General features: G+C 44.2%; 1 protein-coding gene across 1 annotated transcript in view; it reads left to right on the plus strand.

Annotated features, from left to right (window-relative positions):
- Otoa (otoancorin) overlaps positions 1–17,703 on the plus strand; it is a 72,236-nt gene that overhangs the window by 30,193 nt on the left and 24,340 nt on the right. Inside the window, exons 14-21 of the mRNA XM_071605770.1 lie at positions 2,511–2,678; positions 3,444–3,584; positions 5,752–5,810; positions 6,760–6,877; positions 8,826–8,899; positions 12,052–12,187; positions 13,917–14,107; positions 16,894–16,987. Of these exons, the coding sequence (XP_071461871.1) occupies positions 2,511–2,678; positions 3,444–3,584; positions 5,752–5,810; positions 6,760–6,877; positions 8,826–8,899; positions 12,052–12,187; positions 13,917–14,107; positions 16,894–16,987 (981 nt within the window). The remainder of the gene's footprint in view (positions 1–2,510; positions 2,679–3,443; positions 3,585–5,751; positions 5,811–6,759; positions 6,878–8,825; positions 8,900–12,051; positions 12,188–13,916; positions 14,108–16,893; positions 16,988–17,703) is intronic.

A 17,703-nucleotide genomic window follows, 5' to 3' on the forward strand; every position in this document is an offset into this window, starting at 1 on the left:
AATTTTAACTTTTCCTGAGTGCCCTAAGACTCTATCTATCAGCTCAGGCTGCCATAACAAAACACCAGAGTCCAGGAGACATCAAAAACACAAATTCAGTCTAAAGGCTGGAAAGTCCAAGGTCAAGGTGTAGGCAAGGTAGTTTTTATTCTGAGGCCTCTTCTCTTGCCTTGTGGGTAGCTGCCATCTTGTCATGTGCTCACATGAGTTCCATGACAGCAAGCTCTCTGTGTACCTTGTTTTTTTTTTTTTTTTTTTGGTGGTACTGGGGATTGAACTCAGGGCCTCACACATGCTAGGCAGGTGCTCTACCACTGAGCTACACCCCTAGCGCTCTGGCATCCTTTCTATAAGGGCACTAATCCCATTGGTTCAGGGCCCCACCTAACTCTATCTCATCTAATCCTAGTTACCACCCAAGGCCCAACCACTCAATACCATCCCCTTGGGGGTAATGGCTTCAACATATGAATTTTGTGGGGACTCATTCTGCCTATAACAGCCAGTTATGTATACACAGCAGGAATAATCAATCCGTGAGAATACTCAGGAGGTCTCCCTAGGGCGGAATCCTCACTGTGCCCCTTACTAACAAACAGTGTGACATTGGGCAGTTGCTTAACTTTGCCTTGCCTCAGTTTCTTTACTTGTAAAATGGGGATAAAGTAGAGCCTACCCCACCTCATTGCTGCAAATGTTATGTGATGTGACCCACATACAGATGTTTGAGCATCAGGTGACATAATGGAGCATGAACTCTGTGAGTTAGTGATCACTGAGTTGTTGGTCCTCATCCTGGGATCGGGGATGAAGTTATTTTATTCTGGCTTTGGGCTGCAGAGAAGGGCAGTCAGGGCAGGAAGTCTTAGCCATGCTCTAGCTGGGGATGGAAAATGGATGTTTTTTTTTTCCCCACATTTTTTTGATGCATTATAGTTACCCATAATGGTGGGATTCATCGTTACACATTTGTATGTGCGCACAGCATAACTATAATTTGGCCAATATGATTCTCCAGGATTTCTCCCTTCTCTCCCCTCCTCCCTCTCCCTGGTCCTTTTCTGCTACTGATCTCCCTTCCATTTTCATGAGATCCACCCTCCATCTTTCTTTTCCTTTCCTCTCTAGTTTCCCACATATGAAAGAAAACATATAACCCTTGACTTTCTGAGTTTGGCTTACTTCACTTAAGTTTCTCAAGTTCCATCCATTTTTCTGCAAATGATACAATTTCATTCTTCTTTATCCCTGAATAAAACTCCACGGTGTATATAGACCACATTTTCTCTATCCATTCATCCAATGATGGACACCTAGGCTGGCTCCATAGTAGGGTTGTTGTGAATTGGACCGCTCTAAACATGGCTGTGCTTGTATGTCTACAGTACGCGGACCTCACTTCACAAATGGAACTTTTTTGGGGGGTGGGTAGGAGTAACTAGTCTCCCTGTGCTGGGTCCAGTTGAAAGGGCTTCAGACTCCAGAGACTTTTAGAGAACTTGAAAGGTTTTACTTTCTTTGGAGACAGTAAGAAACTCTCCTCTCCACAGAGAATAACTGAAGGAAAAAGGTATGTCTCTGATTATTTGGAAAACCATTTGCTAGGCTTGCTGGAAAGGAGGGGAGGAGGCACGCATGATTTCTGGTAGGATGGGTAGGTCCATCATATTTCCCATCAAACATTGGACTTGTATCCTGAAAATTTTTTATTCCCACTCAAAGCTTCTGCACAGAGATTGACTAGTATGGGGATTTGGCAAGGCAGATGCCTGTCCAGTGACAAGTGAATGGTCTCCAGCTCCTGTGAGTGGGGGCGGGGACTGGGTAACACTGAGAACTCCTGCCTCGGGGGAGGCTGATCCTCTGCCCTTGATAATTGTGCCCAGGTAGAATGTGAGCCCTGTATTGTCTATGTTCAGATTGTTTTGTTTAAAAAAAAAATCCAGGAGTTCAAATCTGAATGCATATGGGAGTTCTTCCTATAAATTTAACTAAAAAAACAATTTTTAAATGTTGTCAATTAGTTCAAATTAAACACACACTCATAGGCCATTTATTTGTTCCATGCGCTTAAACAGCATAGTAATTCCCCTAGTGTAGCCCTGATCATGTGCCTCATATTTTTTTTTTTAAATTAACTAACTAATTAAATTTTTTGTGGTACTGGGGACTGAACCCAGAGGCTCTTTACCACTGAGCTTTTTAAATTTTTATTTTGAGACTGGGTCTTGCTAAGTTGCTGAGGCTGGCTTCGAACCTGCGATCCTCCTGCTGCAGCCTCCTAAGTTGCTGGGTTTGCAGGTGTGGGCCACTCCAGCTGCCTTGGGTTTGGATAGTTGATACTCTTTCTGGGTAGAAAGGAGGGCAGTCTCTGATCACAGCGTCTGTCTTGCTCGCCGTGCGTCCCATGGGGTTGCCCATTCATACCTGGCATGCAGAAGGGGTGGGTGAGCATCTGGGAGAGGAGAGGCCAGAGTGGCACCTCACCCTGGTGGCGGGTCCCCTACCAGGTGCTGTCCTTCTACAATGTCAGCCAGATGGGTGTGCTGCTGGCAGGGGTTGCCACCCAGGACTTCTACAGCATGGACCGCAAAGACCTCCTGCAGGTCCTGAGAAGCACCATCTCCCAGCACCTGTCTGATTTGTCGCCTGCCCAGCAGCAAGGTGTCCTGAGCAAGGTGAGGTGAAGACAGGTGGCTGCTCCCCTGTTGGGTGGCTCACAGAGGATGTGGTTTTGGGGTTTTGCGAGTGGGTTGTGACTCTAGACCCTCCCTTCAGGGCTGAGATTATCTCATTCACTGGTGTCCAGGGTAGTTCTGAGCCCAGAAGATGCCTTCTCCTGATGGCGCTCCTCCCTCCTTCCTAGAAGGGCTCTGCTGGCCACGCCATAGTTCTCTCCAGACCCTTGCTCTCCCTAGCCTGTCTAATCCAGAAAACATTTTAAAAGCCAGGTTCCTTGATCTATTAATGTGTTTAAAAATTGGTTTTCCAAGCCTAAAAACGATGCCTGAAGTTCAGAGTGCTTCTGAAAGCCTTTTCCATGGTCCAAAGTCAAGTTGTTATGCCTTTCTCAGTTGAAGGAGGTCTCCAGAGGGGTTTTCTGGGTTTTCATCTTGCACTAAAGACCTTCACATCCAGTTGCAAAATCTGTTAAGAAACCCCTCCCCCTTGCAGATAGCAGTAGCATGCCTGGTTAAAATAAAGAGTGGATTCTGGAATAACCCCAACTTGGACTTGAATCTCATTTACCCACTTTCCACCAATCACTTCTAAGCCTCCGTCTTCCTACCTGTAAATGGGAATAATGAAAGTCCCTACTTCATAGGGTTGCTAGCAGATCTCATGGATTTTTTTTTTTTTTTCCCACGAAGCCATATCTAGTTCATACCCAAATCTCAGGCACTTCTTATCAGATCATTCCTCTGTCTTCTCACTTTGGGCAGATAATTGAAGCAGGCGACACCACCTCAGGCATTGTGGAGATACAAGGGACTTTCTTTAAGGAAGTGTCTCTCTTTGATTTACGGAGGGAATCCCAATTCAACTCTTCAATCCTGAAGGAGAAGGAGCTTCGAAGGAGCCAGGTACCATATTTCACCACATAATCGTCACCACCATATAATATTGTCATACCTTATTTTTTTCAGCCCCCAAATTGATTTATAACCTTTCATCATGTAATCATTGCACGATATAATTCCGTTCCTTGTGCTGCTTAAAAGGTGAACAGAGCAGCAGGGTATCCACCAGGGGCATATGGATGCACATTTGTCTTCCGGTGCACTGTGAGCCACAAACCCTGAATTCTCAGTGCATTATATTGTCAGTAGTTTTCCAAAAATTGACTTGCATGGTTTGTTTAAAGCCCTGTAGTACTAAACACACAAAAGTTGCAGACAGTCAACATATTTTGCACAAGTGGTGTTGAGGCTGGTGAGTCAGGTAACAAAACCAGCGTTAGTGGCACAGAATCTTTGGACACAGGATTAAAATTTGTAAGCCCCAACTTTGCAACACAGTAGTCAGTTTTCAAAGTGTACTATTTCAACTGGCATGCACCAATCAGTAGCAACTAATGCGTTATCTTTGTTGATTTGACCTATTCCATTTTACCGTCTATTCATGAGTATTCTGTGCATCCAAATCTTGCACCAAAGACAATTTAGTAATAAATGATTTCTCAATAACACCAGCACCGCTTTCTTAAAAAGCTTCCCATAAAGATTATGCCTCACTTTTGGGGCAAAATAAATAAATAAATAAATAAAGTTGGCATCAAAACCTGTTATGATCATGCAGTAGAACATGTTATGGCCACAATCCCTGCAGCTCGATCCTGTATTTCTGACTGTCCATCTTGTGGGAGTATTCTTTAATTTGGAAAAAGCAATTTATTTCTGTGGGATTCAACCCTGGAGGCAGAATAGTGTAGTGTTAAGAAGTGAGACAAGATCTGGATCCCATTTATTTTATTAGCTTTGGGGAAACTACTTCTCCCTACATGGCCTCAGTCTTCCCATGTGCAAAATGTGGGTAATTTCTCATAAGGATCAGTGACACAGGTCTCACGGCTCACAAGCATGGGTTGTAAATATTAGCAGATTGTATGTTTATTATATACTGTGAGCTCTGAGACCAGGAGGGCAGGACGGCACTATTGAGGTTGAGGTATAGCTGTAGGACTTTCTCTGACTTCCTGTTCATTCACTCCTGAAAGGTTTATTGAGCACATGCTGGGTGCTGCTCACAGCCCTGGGAGTACAGAAGTGAATAAAACAGACAAAAATCCCCATCTGTCCTGGGAATCTTGCTCACATGTTTGGATGATATTATGGTGACCAATTGCTATGTATCCAACAGCTGCCAAATTCAGTGGCCAGGACCACTCATTCTATTTTGGAAAGTACATCCTGCTGCAGGTACTTCAAGATATATATATATATGTATTTTTTTTTCCCAGCAATAAGTTGATGGAGTTGTTATTTCCTGAGATGGGGAGGATGGTAGGAGAATCCCGGAAGCTGACCTTGTGCCCTTGGAAATCTCTGGGACCACACACACACACACACACACACAGAGCCCAGAACTTTCCTCCCCGCCCTGCTCCTTTTGCCTGGGCATTTAGGATACTTTAAGATCCTTAGCTACTGTGTCACAGAAGCCTCATTTGATGCTAGCTCATAATTTACTCTGTTTGGGGAATTATGCTCAAAGTTTCAGAGTCTATAAAATAGACAAATGTCATACTTGATCCTGTCTGCGAGTTAGGTATTCTGTAAAATTACATTCCTTAAAACAAATGTGTCCCCTGCCTGCTCAGAGTTGCTCTCCTGGAGTGCTCATTGGGGAGGGTTTCAGGCAAGTGTGTGCCGCCTGCAGTTCTTTATTGATGGCTCTTTCTAGACGGTGCTGGTCTATTCATTTGCTTTTGTTCTGGGATACCCTGTGCTCAGGACTAGCAGGTGGGCATGCCAAAAGAGGCCACAGAGAGTCCTCCACAGGTCTGTGGCCTCCCTCTGCACAGGAAGTCATTCTCCAGCCCTGCTTCTGATTCACCCTTTAAAGCACAGGCTCTGGAATTACTCTGACACCCTTTCAAATCCCTGCTTGGCCACTTAGCAGTTGTATGGTCCTGGATTAGCAACCCGTTGGGCCTCCTCTGCCCATCTGTGCGATGGGTCAGAGTGCCCTCCCTACAGGGCCTCGCAGTCCTGGGCTCCATCAGTGATGTCAATCTCTCTCTTCCCTCAGGCCTTGTTCCTGTACGAGCTCCTGTCAAGGACAACCGAAAGGCCTGAGGAGCTCCTGAGGTAGGGACGCAGCTCAGCCCAGGGTTGGGAGCCCCTGGGAGCTTCCGGCTGAGGAGCTGACTTTCCCAGGAAGGAAGGTTGGACAGTGACGTCTGTAGCTTGAGTCACATGGAACCTGCCTTTCTTTTTTCTTTCTTTTTTTGGTCCTTTTAAATTATATATGACAGTGGAATGTATTTTGGCATATTATACATACGTGGAGTAAAACTTATTCTAACTGGGATCCTAATCTTGTGGTTAAACATGATGCGAAGTTACTCTGGTGCAGTATTCAAATACAAGGCTAGGAAAGTTATGTCCTATTAATTCTATGCCCATAGAATTTCCAAATTCTATGTCCTGGAATTAATAGGACATAACTGTTTCCTCTCCCCTCCCTTCCCTTTCTTTCCCTATGTCTAATCCGATGGATTTCTATTCTTCTTCTCTCTACCCTCCCTTGATGTGAGTTAACATCCCACATATCAGAGAGAACATTCAGCCTTTGTTTTCTTGGGATTGGCTTATTTCATTTAGCATGATATTCTCCAGTTCCATCCATTTACTGGCAAATGCCATAATTTAATTCTTCTTTAAGGCTGAGTAATATTCCATTGTGCATATGTACCACATTTTTAAAAATTCATTCATCTGTTGAAGGGCACCTATGCTGGTTCCATAGCTTAGCTATTATGAATTGAGCTGCTATAAACATTGATGTGTCTATGTCACTGTAGTAGGCTGATTTTAAGTCCTCTGGTATCAAGTGAGGAGTGGGATAGCTGGGTCAAATGGTGGTTCCATTCCAAGTTTTCTGAGAACTATGCATACTACTTTCTTGAATGGTTGCACCAATTTGCAGTTCTACCAACAATGTCTGAGCATACCTTTCTCCCCACATCCTCGCCAACATTTATTGGAACCTGCCTTCTCTTGCTCCTTCTTCTCGATGTCCCTGTTTCGTTTCTAGTGCCGGGCAGCTGATCAAAGGCATGACCTGTTCACACATTGATCACCTGAGCGCCGACTCCTTCCTGGCCCATTTCCGGTATTTTGAGAACAATCTTTCCTTGCTTTCACTGGATCAGGTAACTGCTGAAGATTGGTTCTGCTTCTGATTCTCTCTCCATCCCCCAATCACTGGGCACAGGTTGATGCTGGCATCTAAAGATGTTAATGCCAAAATTTTTCAGGCGCAAACAATGACTTGGTGCCAAATATTGAGCCAGGTTTTCTCCAGTTTCCTTTTAAAAAAATTCCAAATAATAACCCAAAGTTTCCAGTTGGTTAGTCCATACTCAAATGTGAACCTTAAAATGTGTTTGGAAGATAGATGCTTTTGCATGTTCATGGTCATGGTCTCCTGGGACCAGAGGCAATCCCTCGTCTAACATTCTTGTCTTTTCCAGAGAGATCTATAAAAGGGAAATAATGCTCTGAGTATTTTCTTTTTCATTTTCTAAAAGGTCATGGAGACTCTGTAACCCCTTGGGGAGACTAACGGCAGTAACTGACTTTTCACAGTAGCTAAGTTAGTAGCAACTGGCCTTGGGAACAGAGTGTAGGCTTTGAGTGTAAACTGTTGGCTGCAGAGAGTCCCAGGAGAGACAGCCGGTGAATACATAAAGCATCTTCTCAACTTTGGCCTTGGGTTTTATATCCAAATTAAAAATTTCCAAACAGTGCATTCTCTCCCTACAGAATTGGGAAGCATGAAGCTTGGCGCATAATCCTCTGAGATCATTAGAGGAATATGCAAAGTTTTAATGAAGCCCTGGCATGCCCTTAGAGTCTTTATTCCACCAGTGGCTCTCAAACGGGAGCTTGGATCCGTAGGAGCTTGTATCCACTTTGCGTCGAAGGTTTGTCAAAACCCAATGAGGCGCAGGGGTGTGGCTCATTAGTGGAGCATGTGCCTCGCATGCAAGGCCCTGGGATCCATCTACAGCTCCACACACACGCACACACACAAAAGATTGGGAGTCACTCCTACAGTTAACTATATCGCAGGTCTTGGGTGAAGCCTGAGAATCTGCCTTTCTAATTATTCCTTGGTGAGAACCATCAAACCATACTGAAAGTCTTGCTCAGACAGGGAAGCCATGAGGAAGTGGGTGGAGATGTCAGGAAGCCCCAAGATGTCCCAGCAGTTGCCCAGTGAGATGCTACTTATCCCAGCTCCCAGGACCTTCAAATGCCGGTTAATTAGAAAATTTGCCCTTATTGTTTATATTTTTGTTGAAAATTATTTTATGAAATATAAATAATACAGAGGAAGTAAAATTCTCCCAATTTGCCCGAGAGGAGTGGTTCAGGATAGGGTGCTATTCTGCCCCCAAGGCCCTTGTGGCCATATCTGGAGACACTTTTGGCCATGGACAGCTGGGGAGGTGGGATTCTCCTGGCATGTAGGGGGTGGAGGCCAAGGATTCCGCTGAACACCCCGCAGGGCACAGCCCCCACAACCAAGAGGTACATGGTCCAACATGTCAATAGCCTGAGGTGAGCAACCACAAGTAGGTACAGGGAAAAAAACTTGCACATTGATTTTGAGAGTTTTTTTTTTTTTTAAAGTGTATTAAGCATATTTGTTTGAAATGTGAAAAACAAATGAGCATATATTATCCATACTATTCTATAGGTATGTGTACATATATGTTTGTGTACATACATGCGTAGAAATCATATAATGTGTGTACGTATGTTATATATTATAATACATATAATAGAATTCTATTGTCTGAACATACCATAATGTATTTAGCCAACTCCCTACTGAAGGACCTTAAGGTCATAGCTCACTTTGCAATTATACCAAGAACTGTGAAGGGTGTGTTCTCACACTTAAGTGTTTGTGTTCACCGCAGTTTCCTCATCCATAACATGGGCACAATAATGGTGTCTGCATTGTAGGGTCCTCCATTACCTAAGTGGACATGGACACAGCACTTAGAATGGTGCCCAGCACACAGACTGGGCCATCTGTGTTTGCTCTTATTATTATTGGATCAAATTCCTGAACCACTGATCTTTCAGGTTAATTGTCTGGCGTGGAAGTACTGGGAAGTTTCGCGGCCATCCATGCCGCCTTTCCTGTTGGCTGCACTCCCGTAAGTGACCACGGCTCCTACTCTTTCTGGCTCAGCAGTAAGATGGGTGGGTGGGGGGAATCACCTGGGTCCAAGTGACTCTCTCCCCCTGAGTTTTCTTGAGGAAACAGAGGGAGCAAGGAGAGTGTCTTTCACAGCTAAGCCCTGGAGAAGCAGGAATTAAACTCTGAGCCCCACACAGATATGTTAGACAGATGCTCATGCTTTTTCTTTTATTTAAAAACCAAAGAGAAAGCATCTTAAGCCTGAATAAATACCAGTGAAGCAGGTCTCATCTGGGCTGGCCTGACAGCTATGTCCAGGCCCCAGGGGAATTAGGCTTGTAAACAGTGGGGGCTTCCTGCTTTTCAAACATGGTCTGGACACTGTTTCTCTCCTCTTCTCCTTTGTTATTTCCCTCTACTTTCTTTTGCTGTTGTTGTACTCATTCATTCAAAAAAATACTGAGTGTTTGCCAGGTGTGGTGGCTCACGCCTGTAATCCCAGGAGCTCGGGAGTCTGAGTAGGAGGATCACAAGTTCAAAGCCAGCCTCAGCAAAAGTGAAGTGCTAAGCAACTCTGTGAGACCCTGTCTCTAAACAAAATACAAAAAGGACTGGGGATGTGGCTCAGTAATTGAGTGACCCTGAGTTCAATCCCCAATACCTACCCCCTCCCCCCGAAAAAAACCCCTAACACTGAGTACTTACTGTGTGCGGGTTCTCAGTGATAGCTAAATACTCTCTTTCTAAGAGCTTACAATCTTATGGGGGCAGTAGACAAATATGAAGTCAATTATAATACTAAGTTGATATTTGGTTGAAATTGACAGAACCTAACTCAAATTGACTCAGGCAATAACAGGGAATTTTTAGTTCAGGCAACTGAAAATTATAGAGATGGACTTCAGGCATGGCTGAATCTAGAGGCTCAAACGATGTCATCTGTCTCTTGGTTCAGTTTTCCTCTGTTAACTGTCAGGCAAGTTCTTTCTCTTCTGCAGCCCCTGGAAGGTTCAAAGTTACATTTTCCTGGCATCATTGTTGGGGAAAAGAGAACAACTTTCTATTCCCATCATTCTCAATAAAAGTCTTGGGTTTGACTCTCATTGGACTTATTAGGGACAATTGTTCTCCTTAAGTCAACCAGGCTTGAACTGGTTGACTTAATGGTCCCTTGAACTGGGAGTGAATCACAAGGACTTAGAATGAAAGGGATAGTTTCCCAAGAAAGCCAGGTGTTGTTAGTATTATGGGGAGATGCCTCAGAAAGGACTCTAAGTCGGAATTTCAAATCAAAAGAGAGCTTTATTTACCTGGCCAGGGACTGACACCCACTCCAGAGACTCAGGCTCTGTGGGAAGACAGCAGCTTCCTGGTTTATCCGAAGAGAATATAAGCACAAAAACCATAACTCAGTGACTTGCTTATCGTCATGTAAGCTAGCCAATCACAGAAGTTAAAACATTGGTAAGTGGGACCTGTGGGCTCTAGGCAGGACTGGAATTTTCCAGTCAGCAAGCAAGCAATAAACAGAAGCTGACATAGCATTAGCCCTGCAGTTCAGTTGACCACAGTCCTGGGTTCAAGCAGGTGCTAGACAGTCGCAAGCTGAACTTGGAGGGGGGTCAGCTGGGTGAGAAAGTTTCAGACAGACACTCCAGACACGGGCACAGGGATGTCCTGTCCAGTGCGGGTGAGGCTAAAAGGCACTTCAAGGAACACATGGTGCATAGCTGCAGAGCAGGCGGAGAGAGAAGGTAGAAAAGCAAGGGGCGTCAGAATATGGAGGACTTTGTATGACCCCTTTTGTGTTTCATTTGTATTCTGGGAGCAGCCACCAGATTTATGCTTCAAAAAGATCATCACTATCACTCAGGGTGGAACACGGGCCTGAGTGGCAGGAGGAAGGCAGTAGAAGGTTATTTCAGTCATGCAGATCTGCACGTAGCTGACTCCCCTACATCTCCACGTCCTGGCTCCAGCAGGGGCTCCTCTGCCTCCCCACCATTGTTCTCTATATTACAGAGCCACCATATTCCTTCTTATATTTAATCACTAGCTGAAATGACTTGTTTTCTTTCTGTTAAACCTGTTTGGTTCCTGTGTTTCTGCCCTCACCTAGAACTAAGCATCATGAAGTTCACTGCTATATCTAGTGAGCAGTGATAGTGCCTGGCATGCAGTATGCTCTGTAGATACTGCTGAATGAATGAATGAAGAAATAAAGAGGATTGCAGGGTGGAAAGACAAGAACAGATTGGAATAATATTAAGGATATAGCAATGACAGGTTGGGAATAAAGGGAAAAGGATCCTGGGGTGGCCCAGAGGAGGAGGAAGATGTTGGGAGGAAGATGTTGGGTCTTTTTTTCATCTTTCCCTGGTTACAGGGAAATTTTTAATTTTTCTTTAATGAGAGAAATGATATATTAAGGAAAAGTATTTTATTGAGTATGATTGAGATTTGGTGAGCTATAAATCATTCTAACAACTGCGATTTTCCCCTGATCTATGGTCAAGGGCTCAAGGGAGGAGATGATAGGATGGGGGCCATTTATCTCTTTCCATTCTCTCTTGTCTGTATTCCTTACTTTCTATTATATTCTATCCCTTCTCTGTCTCTTACTTTTTCCTTTCTCTTCATTTCCTCTCAGCCAGTCTTTCATTCAATAAATATTTATGGAGAATCCATTCTCTGATCAGTGTTGATGGGGAATAGAAGAGAGGCATGATGGGAAGCCTGTTTCCCACCCCTAGAAGAGAAGCATGATGGGAAGTCTGTTTCCCCCACCCCTAGAAGAGAAGCATGATGGGAAGTGTGCCCCACCCTCCACTAGAAGAGGTACATGATTAGAGGTCTGTTTTCCCACCCCTAGAAGAAGAGCATGATGGGAACTCTGTCTCCGCCCACCCCAGAAGAGGAGCATGATGGGAATTCAGTTTCCCTGCCCCTAGAAGATGAGCATGATGGGAGCTTTACCCCCTACTCCGCCCTAGAAGAGGTGCATGATGGGTAGGAGCTACCTGCCCCAGGGAGCCACAGCGTCACTGGAAAAGACAGACATTAAAGAGCATCCCCGTGATGAGCTATAGGGCACGTGGACACCAATTTCAGGAGCAAATGCAGGGCAGCCACTGTTTTCCTCTTCTGGTTCTCCCCATCTCTCTCCAGGGCCCGCTTCCTGGCTTCTGTCCCAGCCTCCCGGTGTGCGCCCTTTCTGATCAGCCTGGGCAAGAGTCGACTGGACTCCCTGGTTTCAGATTCCCACAAAAGGGATTTGGTGCTCAGGAAAGTACAACAGTGCCTGGTGAGGAACCTTTCTGGGTCACACTTCACTGGTGTCCCCCTTCTCTGGGTGTCTGTGGTCATCTTGGGAAGACCTCATGGGGATCTGGCTGGGTTCTTGAGCCTCCTGTGATGGCTGGAAGTCGGATTGTGGGTCCCAGAGCTGACTCTGGGAGAACACAGTTGCTGGTTGGAACAATCTTGGTGAATGGTTCCGGAGACACCTGTCCCAGGGCCTGAATGAAGGGAGGCCACACTGGAGGATTGGGAAAAGCAGAGTCTACAGAGTTTGGGTTCTAGATATGCCTCTGCCACCTATTGGTTTAGGCACATCACTTCCCCTCCCTGAAACTTGGTTTCCTCATCTGTAAGGTGGGTATAATAGCACATCTCTCAGGGCTTTCTGAAGGGTATGAAATGGAAGGGTATGAAATGGGCACTGCATTTTTTTATTTTAGAATTTTTATTGATTCTTTTTAGTTATACATAACATTAAGATTCATTTTTTTTTTAAAGAGAGAGAGAGAGAGAGAGAGAGAATATTTTAATATTTATTTTTTAGTTTTCAGGGGACACAACATCTTTGTTTGTATGTGGTGCTGAGGATCCAACCTGGGCAGCACGCATGCCAGGCAAGCGCGCTACCCCTTGAGCCACATCCCCAGCCCACATTAAAATTCATTTTGACATATTTATAAAAGTATGGAATATAATTTGTTCTAATTCAGTCCCCAGTACTTTCTCTTTCCCTCCTGTCCTCCCTCCCCTGTTCCCTTCCCTTTACTAATCTGCTATTTATTTAGTTTTTTTTTTTTTAATTATAGTCTTGTGGATGTACGTGATGGTGAGGTTCGCTGTGATATATATATATATATATATATATATATATATATATATATATATGAAATTTTAAATTTCTATACCTCATCCTTCCTCCTTTCCCTTCATTCCCCTTATCTTTCTTCTATTTTTTTTTATTCTTCCTTATTTTGGATTAGCTTCTGCATAATAGTGAAAACATTGGACCTTTGACTTTTTGGGATTGGCTTATTTCACTTAGCATGATAGTCTCCAATTCCATCCATTTACCAGGCATATACCATAATATCATTCTTCTTTATGGCTCAATAGTACTCCATGGTGTATATGTACCACATTTTCTTTATCCATTCGTCTGTCAAGGGCATGTAGCTTAGTTCCATAGCTTGGCTATTGTGAATTGTGGGCACTGAACTATTGAATGCACAGGGCCTAAGACCAAAACTGACAGTTTCTTTATGTTTAAAATATGGGCCATGTTAGTGCTTTTCTCTTATAGTTATTATGAAAGTGAAATGGATTAAAATTTGTAAATGTTTAGAACAGTGCCTAGCACATAGTATATGCGTAATAAATGTTAGCTATTTTTATCATTTTGAGGAGGAGCTTGGAAAGCATTCAAGTGCCATACAAGCTTTGGAGTACTGATTTTCTTGTTATATACTATTATTATACTGTTTGTTGGACTGAGCAGTAACAATGACAACAGCCCTCACTTGCTGAGTGCTTAGGAGGCACCATGCTGGGGTTTCCCAGACTTCTGAGACTGCCTCCCTGGGGGGAAATCAGGTCCTGCTCCATATTTGGAGGTCCATGGCAGGGTGGATGATTCATCCTGGAATCTTGAAGAGGTTTGGAACTGGGAATATTTTTCAGGGATCATGACCTTGAGCCCTGCTGGATCTCCCAGGAGTTCCACTGGTTGCTTTCAGGATGATTCCATTGCTGATGAGTACACTGTGGACATCGTGGGGAATCTGCTGTGTCATTTGCCAGCGACCATCATTGAAAGAGGCATCTCCCCCCGGGCCTGGGCTGCTGCTCTGCAGGGCCTCAGAGACTGCCCAGACCTCAGCCCTGAGCAGAAGGCCGCGGTGAGGCTCAGGCTGCTGGAACAGTGCGGGTGAGAGGGGCAGGGGCTGGGCTTTGGGGAGAAGGTTGTTCTGGGTGAAGGGACACCAATCTTGCCTCTCAAAGGAGAAAGGTTCTCGTTAGGATGAGGTCAGATGTGCTATTAGGATAGTTCTGGAAGTGTGACATTTCTTCCTTTGGCTTTGGGGTCCCTATGAAGCGGGAACAATTGTAACCACCCTGCAGACTTGCATGGGTGTCACTGACTCAGCTTGGCATGTGGAAGGGACAGTTTTGAAAAGATGGCCCTTGAAAATGCAAGATGTTGGTATCATGATTTTAAAGACTATTTTTTTGGGGGGGGTACTGGGGATTGAATCCGGGGGTGCTCAACCATTAAGCCACACCCCCAGCCCTTTTAAAAAATATTTTTATTTAGAGACAGGGTCTCACTGAGTGGCTTAGGGCCTTGCTAAGGTGCTGAGGCTAGCTTTGAATTTGTGATCCTCCTGCTTCCGCCTCCCAAGCCATCGGGATTATAGGTGTGCGTTACCACGTCCAGCTTTAAAGACATATTTTAAAGAGTAGTTTTAGGTTTACAGCAAAATTGAGAGGAAGGTATGGAGATTTCTTATACATCACTTATACAGCCCTGTAGCTTCCCCTTTGTTAATATCTCCATTTGGAGCTGCACATTTATTACAGTTGAAGAATTCACGTAGACATCACAATGTTGTCACTAACACCAATATCCACAGATACATTAGGGCTCATTCTTGGGGTTGGGCATTCCCTGGGTTTGGACTAATGTATAATGACATGTATTTACCATGATAGTGTCACACAGAGTGTTTTCATGGTCCTGAAAATCCTCTGTTCCACCTACTCATTCCTTCCTTCCCCTTCTTCCTGGTCATCACTGATGGCTTTTCCAGAATGTCATATAGTTGAATCATATGGCCTATCCAGATTGGCTTCTTTCACTTAATAACATGCAGTTAAGGCTCCTCCATGTCTTTTCATGGCCTGGCAGCTCGTTTCTTTTTAGCACTGAATTATATTCCATTGTCTGGATGCGCCACAGTTTATTTATCCATTTGACTACTGAAGGGCATCTTGGCTGCTTCTGAATATTGGCCATTATAAACAGAGCTGCTATAAACATTCATGTGCAGATTGTGTGGTGTGTGTGTGTGTGTGTGTGTGTAAACAAGTTTTCAGCTCCTTTGGGTAAATACTAAAGTGTGTAATTGCTGGATCATATTGTTAATTTTGTAGGAAACCATCAAACTATCTTTCAAAGTGGCTATACCATTTTGCATTCAATGAAAGAGATGAAAGAGAGTTCCTATTTCTCCACAGTATTGTTATTTTTGTAATAATAATAATTACCATCACCTCCGGGTGTGTAAGAACTCCCTGGAGGAAAACAGAGCTCTGCTTTCCTGTAGAGAGTTTCTGAGGGAGGTCAGACATTTGAGTGGGATGCAGCTGTCAGTCGATGCTGAGATGACGAATGGTCGTTTGAGTAATTGTGTCGTGGGTATTGTACTGTTGTGTAGAGTTTAACACTAAGGACTCAGGAGCCAGAATATTTGTTAAAATTTTGCTTCTACCATATACTGTTCGTGTGGCCTGAGAAAACCTCATCTCTCTGCAGTTTAATTTTCACATTTGTAGAATGGGGATAGTTATAGTCCCTGTACGGTGGTTGTGATGATGAAGTGAGTTAATATAGTTAAAGAACTTCCAATAGTGCGGGGCATGCAAGTGCTGTGACCACCGTTTTACTACCAGGACTAAGGGAATAGCTGCTATTAGGACAGGTGCAGGTCTTGCTTTCATGGGGCTTATGGTCTAATGGGATAATATTTTTATTTTTTTCTGTGGTGCTGGGGTTTGAACTCAGGGCCTTGTGCATGTGAGGCAAGCACTCTACCAACTGAGCTGTATCCCCAGCCCCTAGTGGGATATTTTTATCAAAGAAATAGGGGTGGGGACTCATTGACAGGTGTTTAGCCTTGATGCTAGAGGGACCCTCACTGCTAATTGGGTAGATCTCCTTAGATATAAAGTAGCACACTTCATGGTAGACATTTTCGCCTCTTTGAGAACAATAGTAGATTCTGGGTCTGTTCAGTTATCCTGCCAAATTCAAAAGAAATGTTTTTCTTGCTGTAAGATAAAACTCTTTCGTGACCTGTGGTTATAGCTCAGTGGTAGAGCACTTGTCTAGCATGCACAAAGCACTGGGTTCAATCTCTAGCACCATAAGAACAAAAGAGGCGGTTACAATAATTTGAAAAGAACAACAATATCATTACTCTTCTTTGAGAAGGGGGAGGAAGGACACATGGTGACATAAGTGACAGAAACTCAATGATTCAATTCAAACTAAAAAAAGTGGGAATTTGTTGAGTTCAGAAATAGAATGTAATGAGAAAGTCTAGGGGTGGACTTCAGGCACGACTGGATTGGAATCTGTTCCTCCCATTCCTCAGCTTGCCATTTGTTGGTATGGCCCTTATTTTCTCTATTTGGTGATTGGCCTCCAGTATCCTCTTTACTAGGAGTGATTCCAGAAAAGAGAGAGCCACTCTGTTAGGTTCTTCAAAATTTCAAGGGATGATTGGTCAGTCTGTATCACATGCCCTTTATTTATTTATTTATTTGGTCAGTGAAGTGGGACCGTGTGATTGACAGCCTCTCTGGGCATTAAGGACGGGTCTGTTCTTGAAAGTAAAGGATGCTGGGTACAAGGATGTCCATGACGGACGTCCACGATGGACGTCCACCACAATGTGGTGTTTCATTTTGCTGCTTATCATTTCTTTTTAGGCTTCCTCAGAACTGGACGGCTGAGACTACAAAGGACTTGGGACCTTTTCTAGTACTTTTCTCAGGAGATGAATTACGCCCTATTGCTAGAAAGGTACCTCTGTGCTTCATTTGAAGAATTTAAGAAGGTCGAAGGAGTTTGAAGGGGATACCTCACTGGGTTTGCACCCTCTGTGGTTCGGGAAGGTTCTTTTTTTTTTGCTACAAAGAGGTTAGATGTTTCTAGTTTCATTCTGAGATGCCCAGAGTTCAGGGAAAGGGAGTGAGGTGGCAGCTGAATGATCTCTGGTCCTTTCCGTGGCCCTCCAGGCAAATGTGTGCCGCACAGGACCTGCTATGGTCATGCTATCTGTCATTTCATGCGCATGCCCATTCAAGGTCTTGTTCCTTCCAGTGCCATATGCACATGCGCATGGTGTCCAGGGTGTGCAATCACATACGTGAACACCATTAATCCAAAACCAGATCACTGAGCCCAGCACTCTACTAGGGAAGTCACTAAAGTAACTATCCAAGCTTTAGATAGTTTAGGCCAAGATATGTGCAAAACAAGCACAAATCAGTCACCTTTTGCTGCATACAGAGCCTCATGGTCTCACTGGCATGCAATGATAGCATTTGGTCTGTGGGTCCCTGGGGCAGCCCTCTGTGGAACCCTGTCTTTGGGGCCCTCTCCTCATGGTACAGGTCTGACATTCCAGAAAAAGGAGTGGAAAAGTACAATCATTCTTAAGGCCCAGGCTGGACATTGGCATACTCTCTTCTGCCACATTCCAACCCCTAAGGCAATTCACATGACTAAGCCCCACC

The sequence above is a fragment of the Marmota flaviventris genome, chromosome 19 (genome assembly GCF_047511675.1).
Source record: "Marmota flaviventris isolate mMarFla1 chromosome 19, mMarFla1.hap1, whole genome shotgun sequence".
Lineage (NCBI taxonomy): Eukaryota > Metazoa > Chordata > Mammalia > Rodentia > Sciuridae > Marmota > Marmota flaviventris.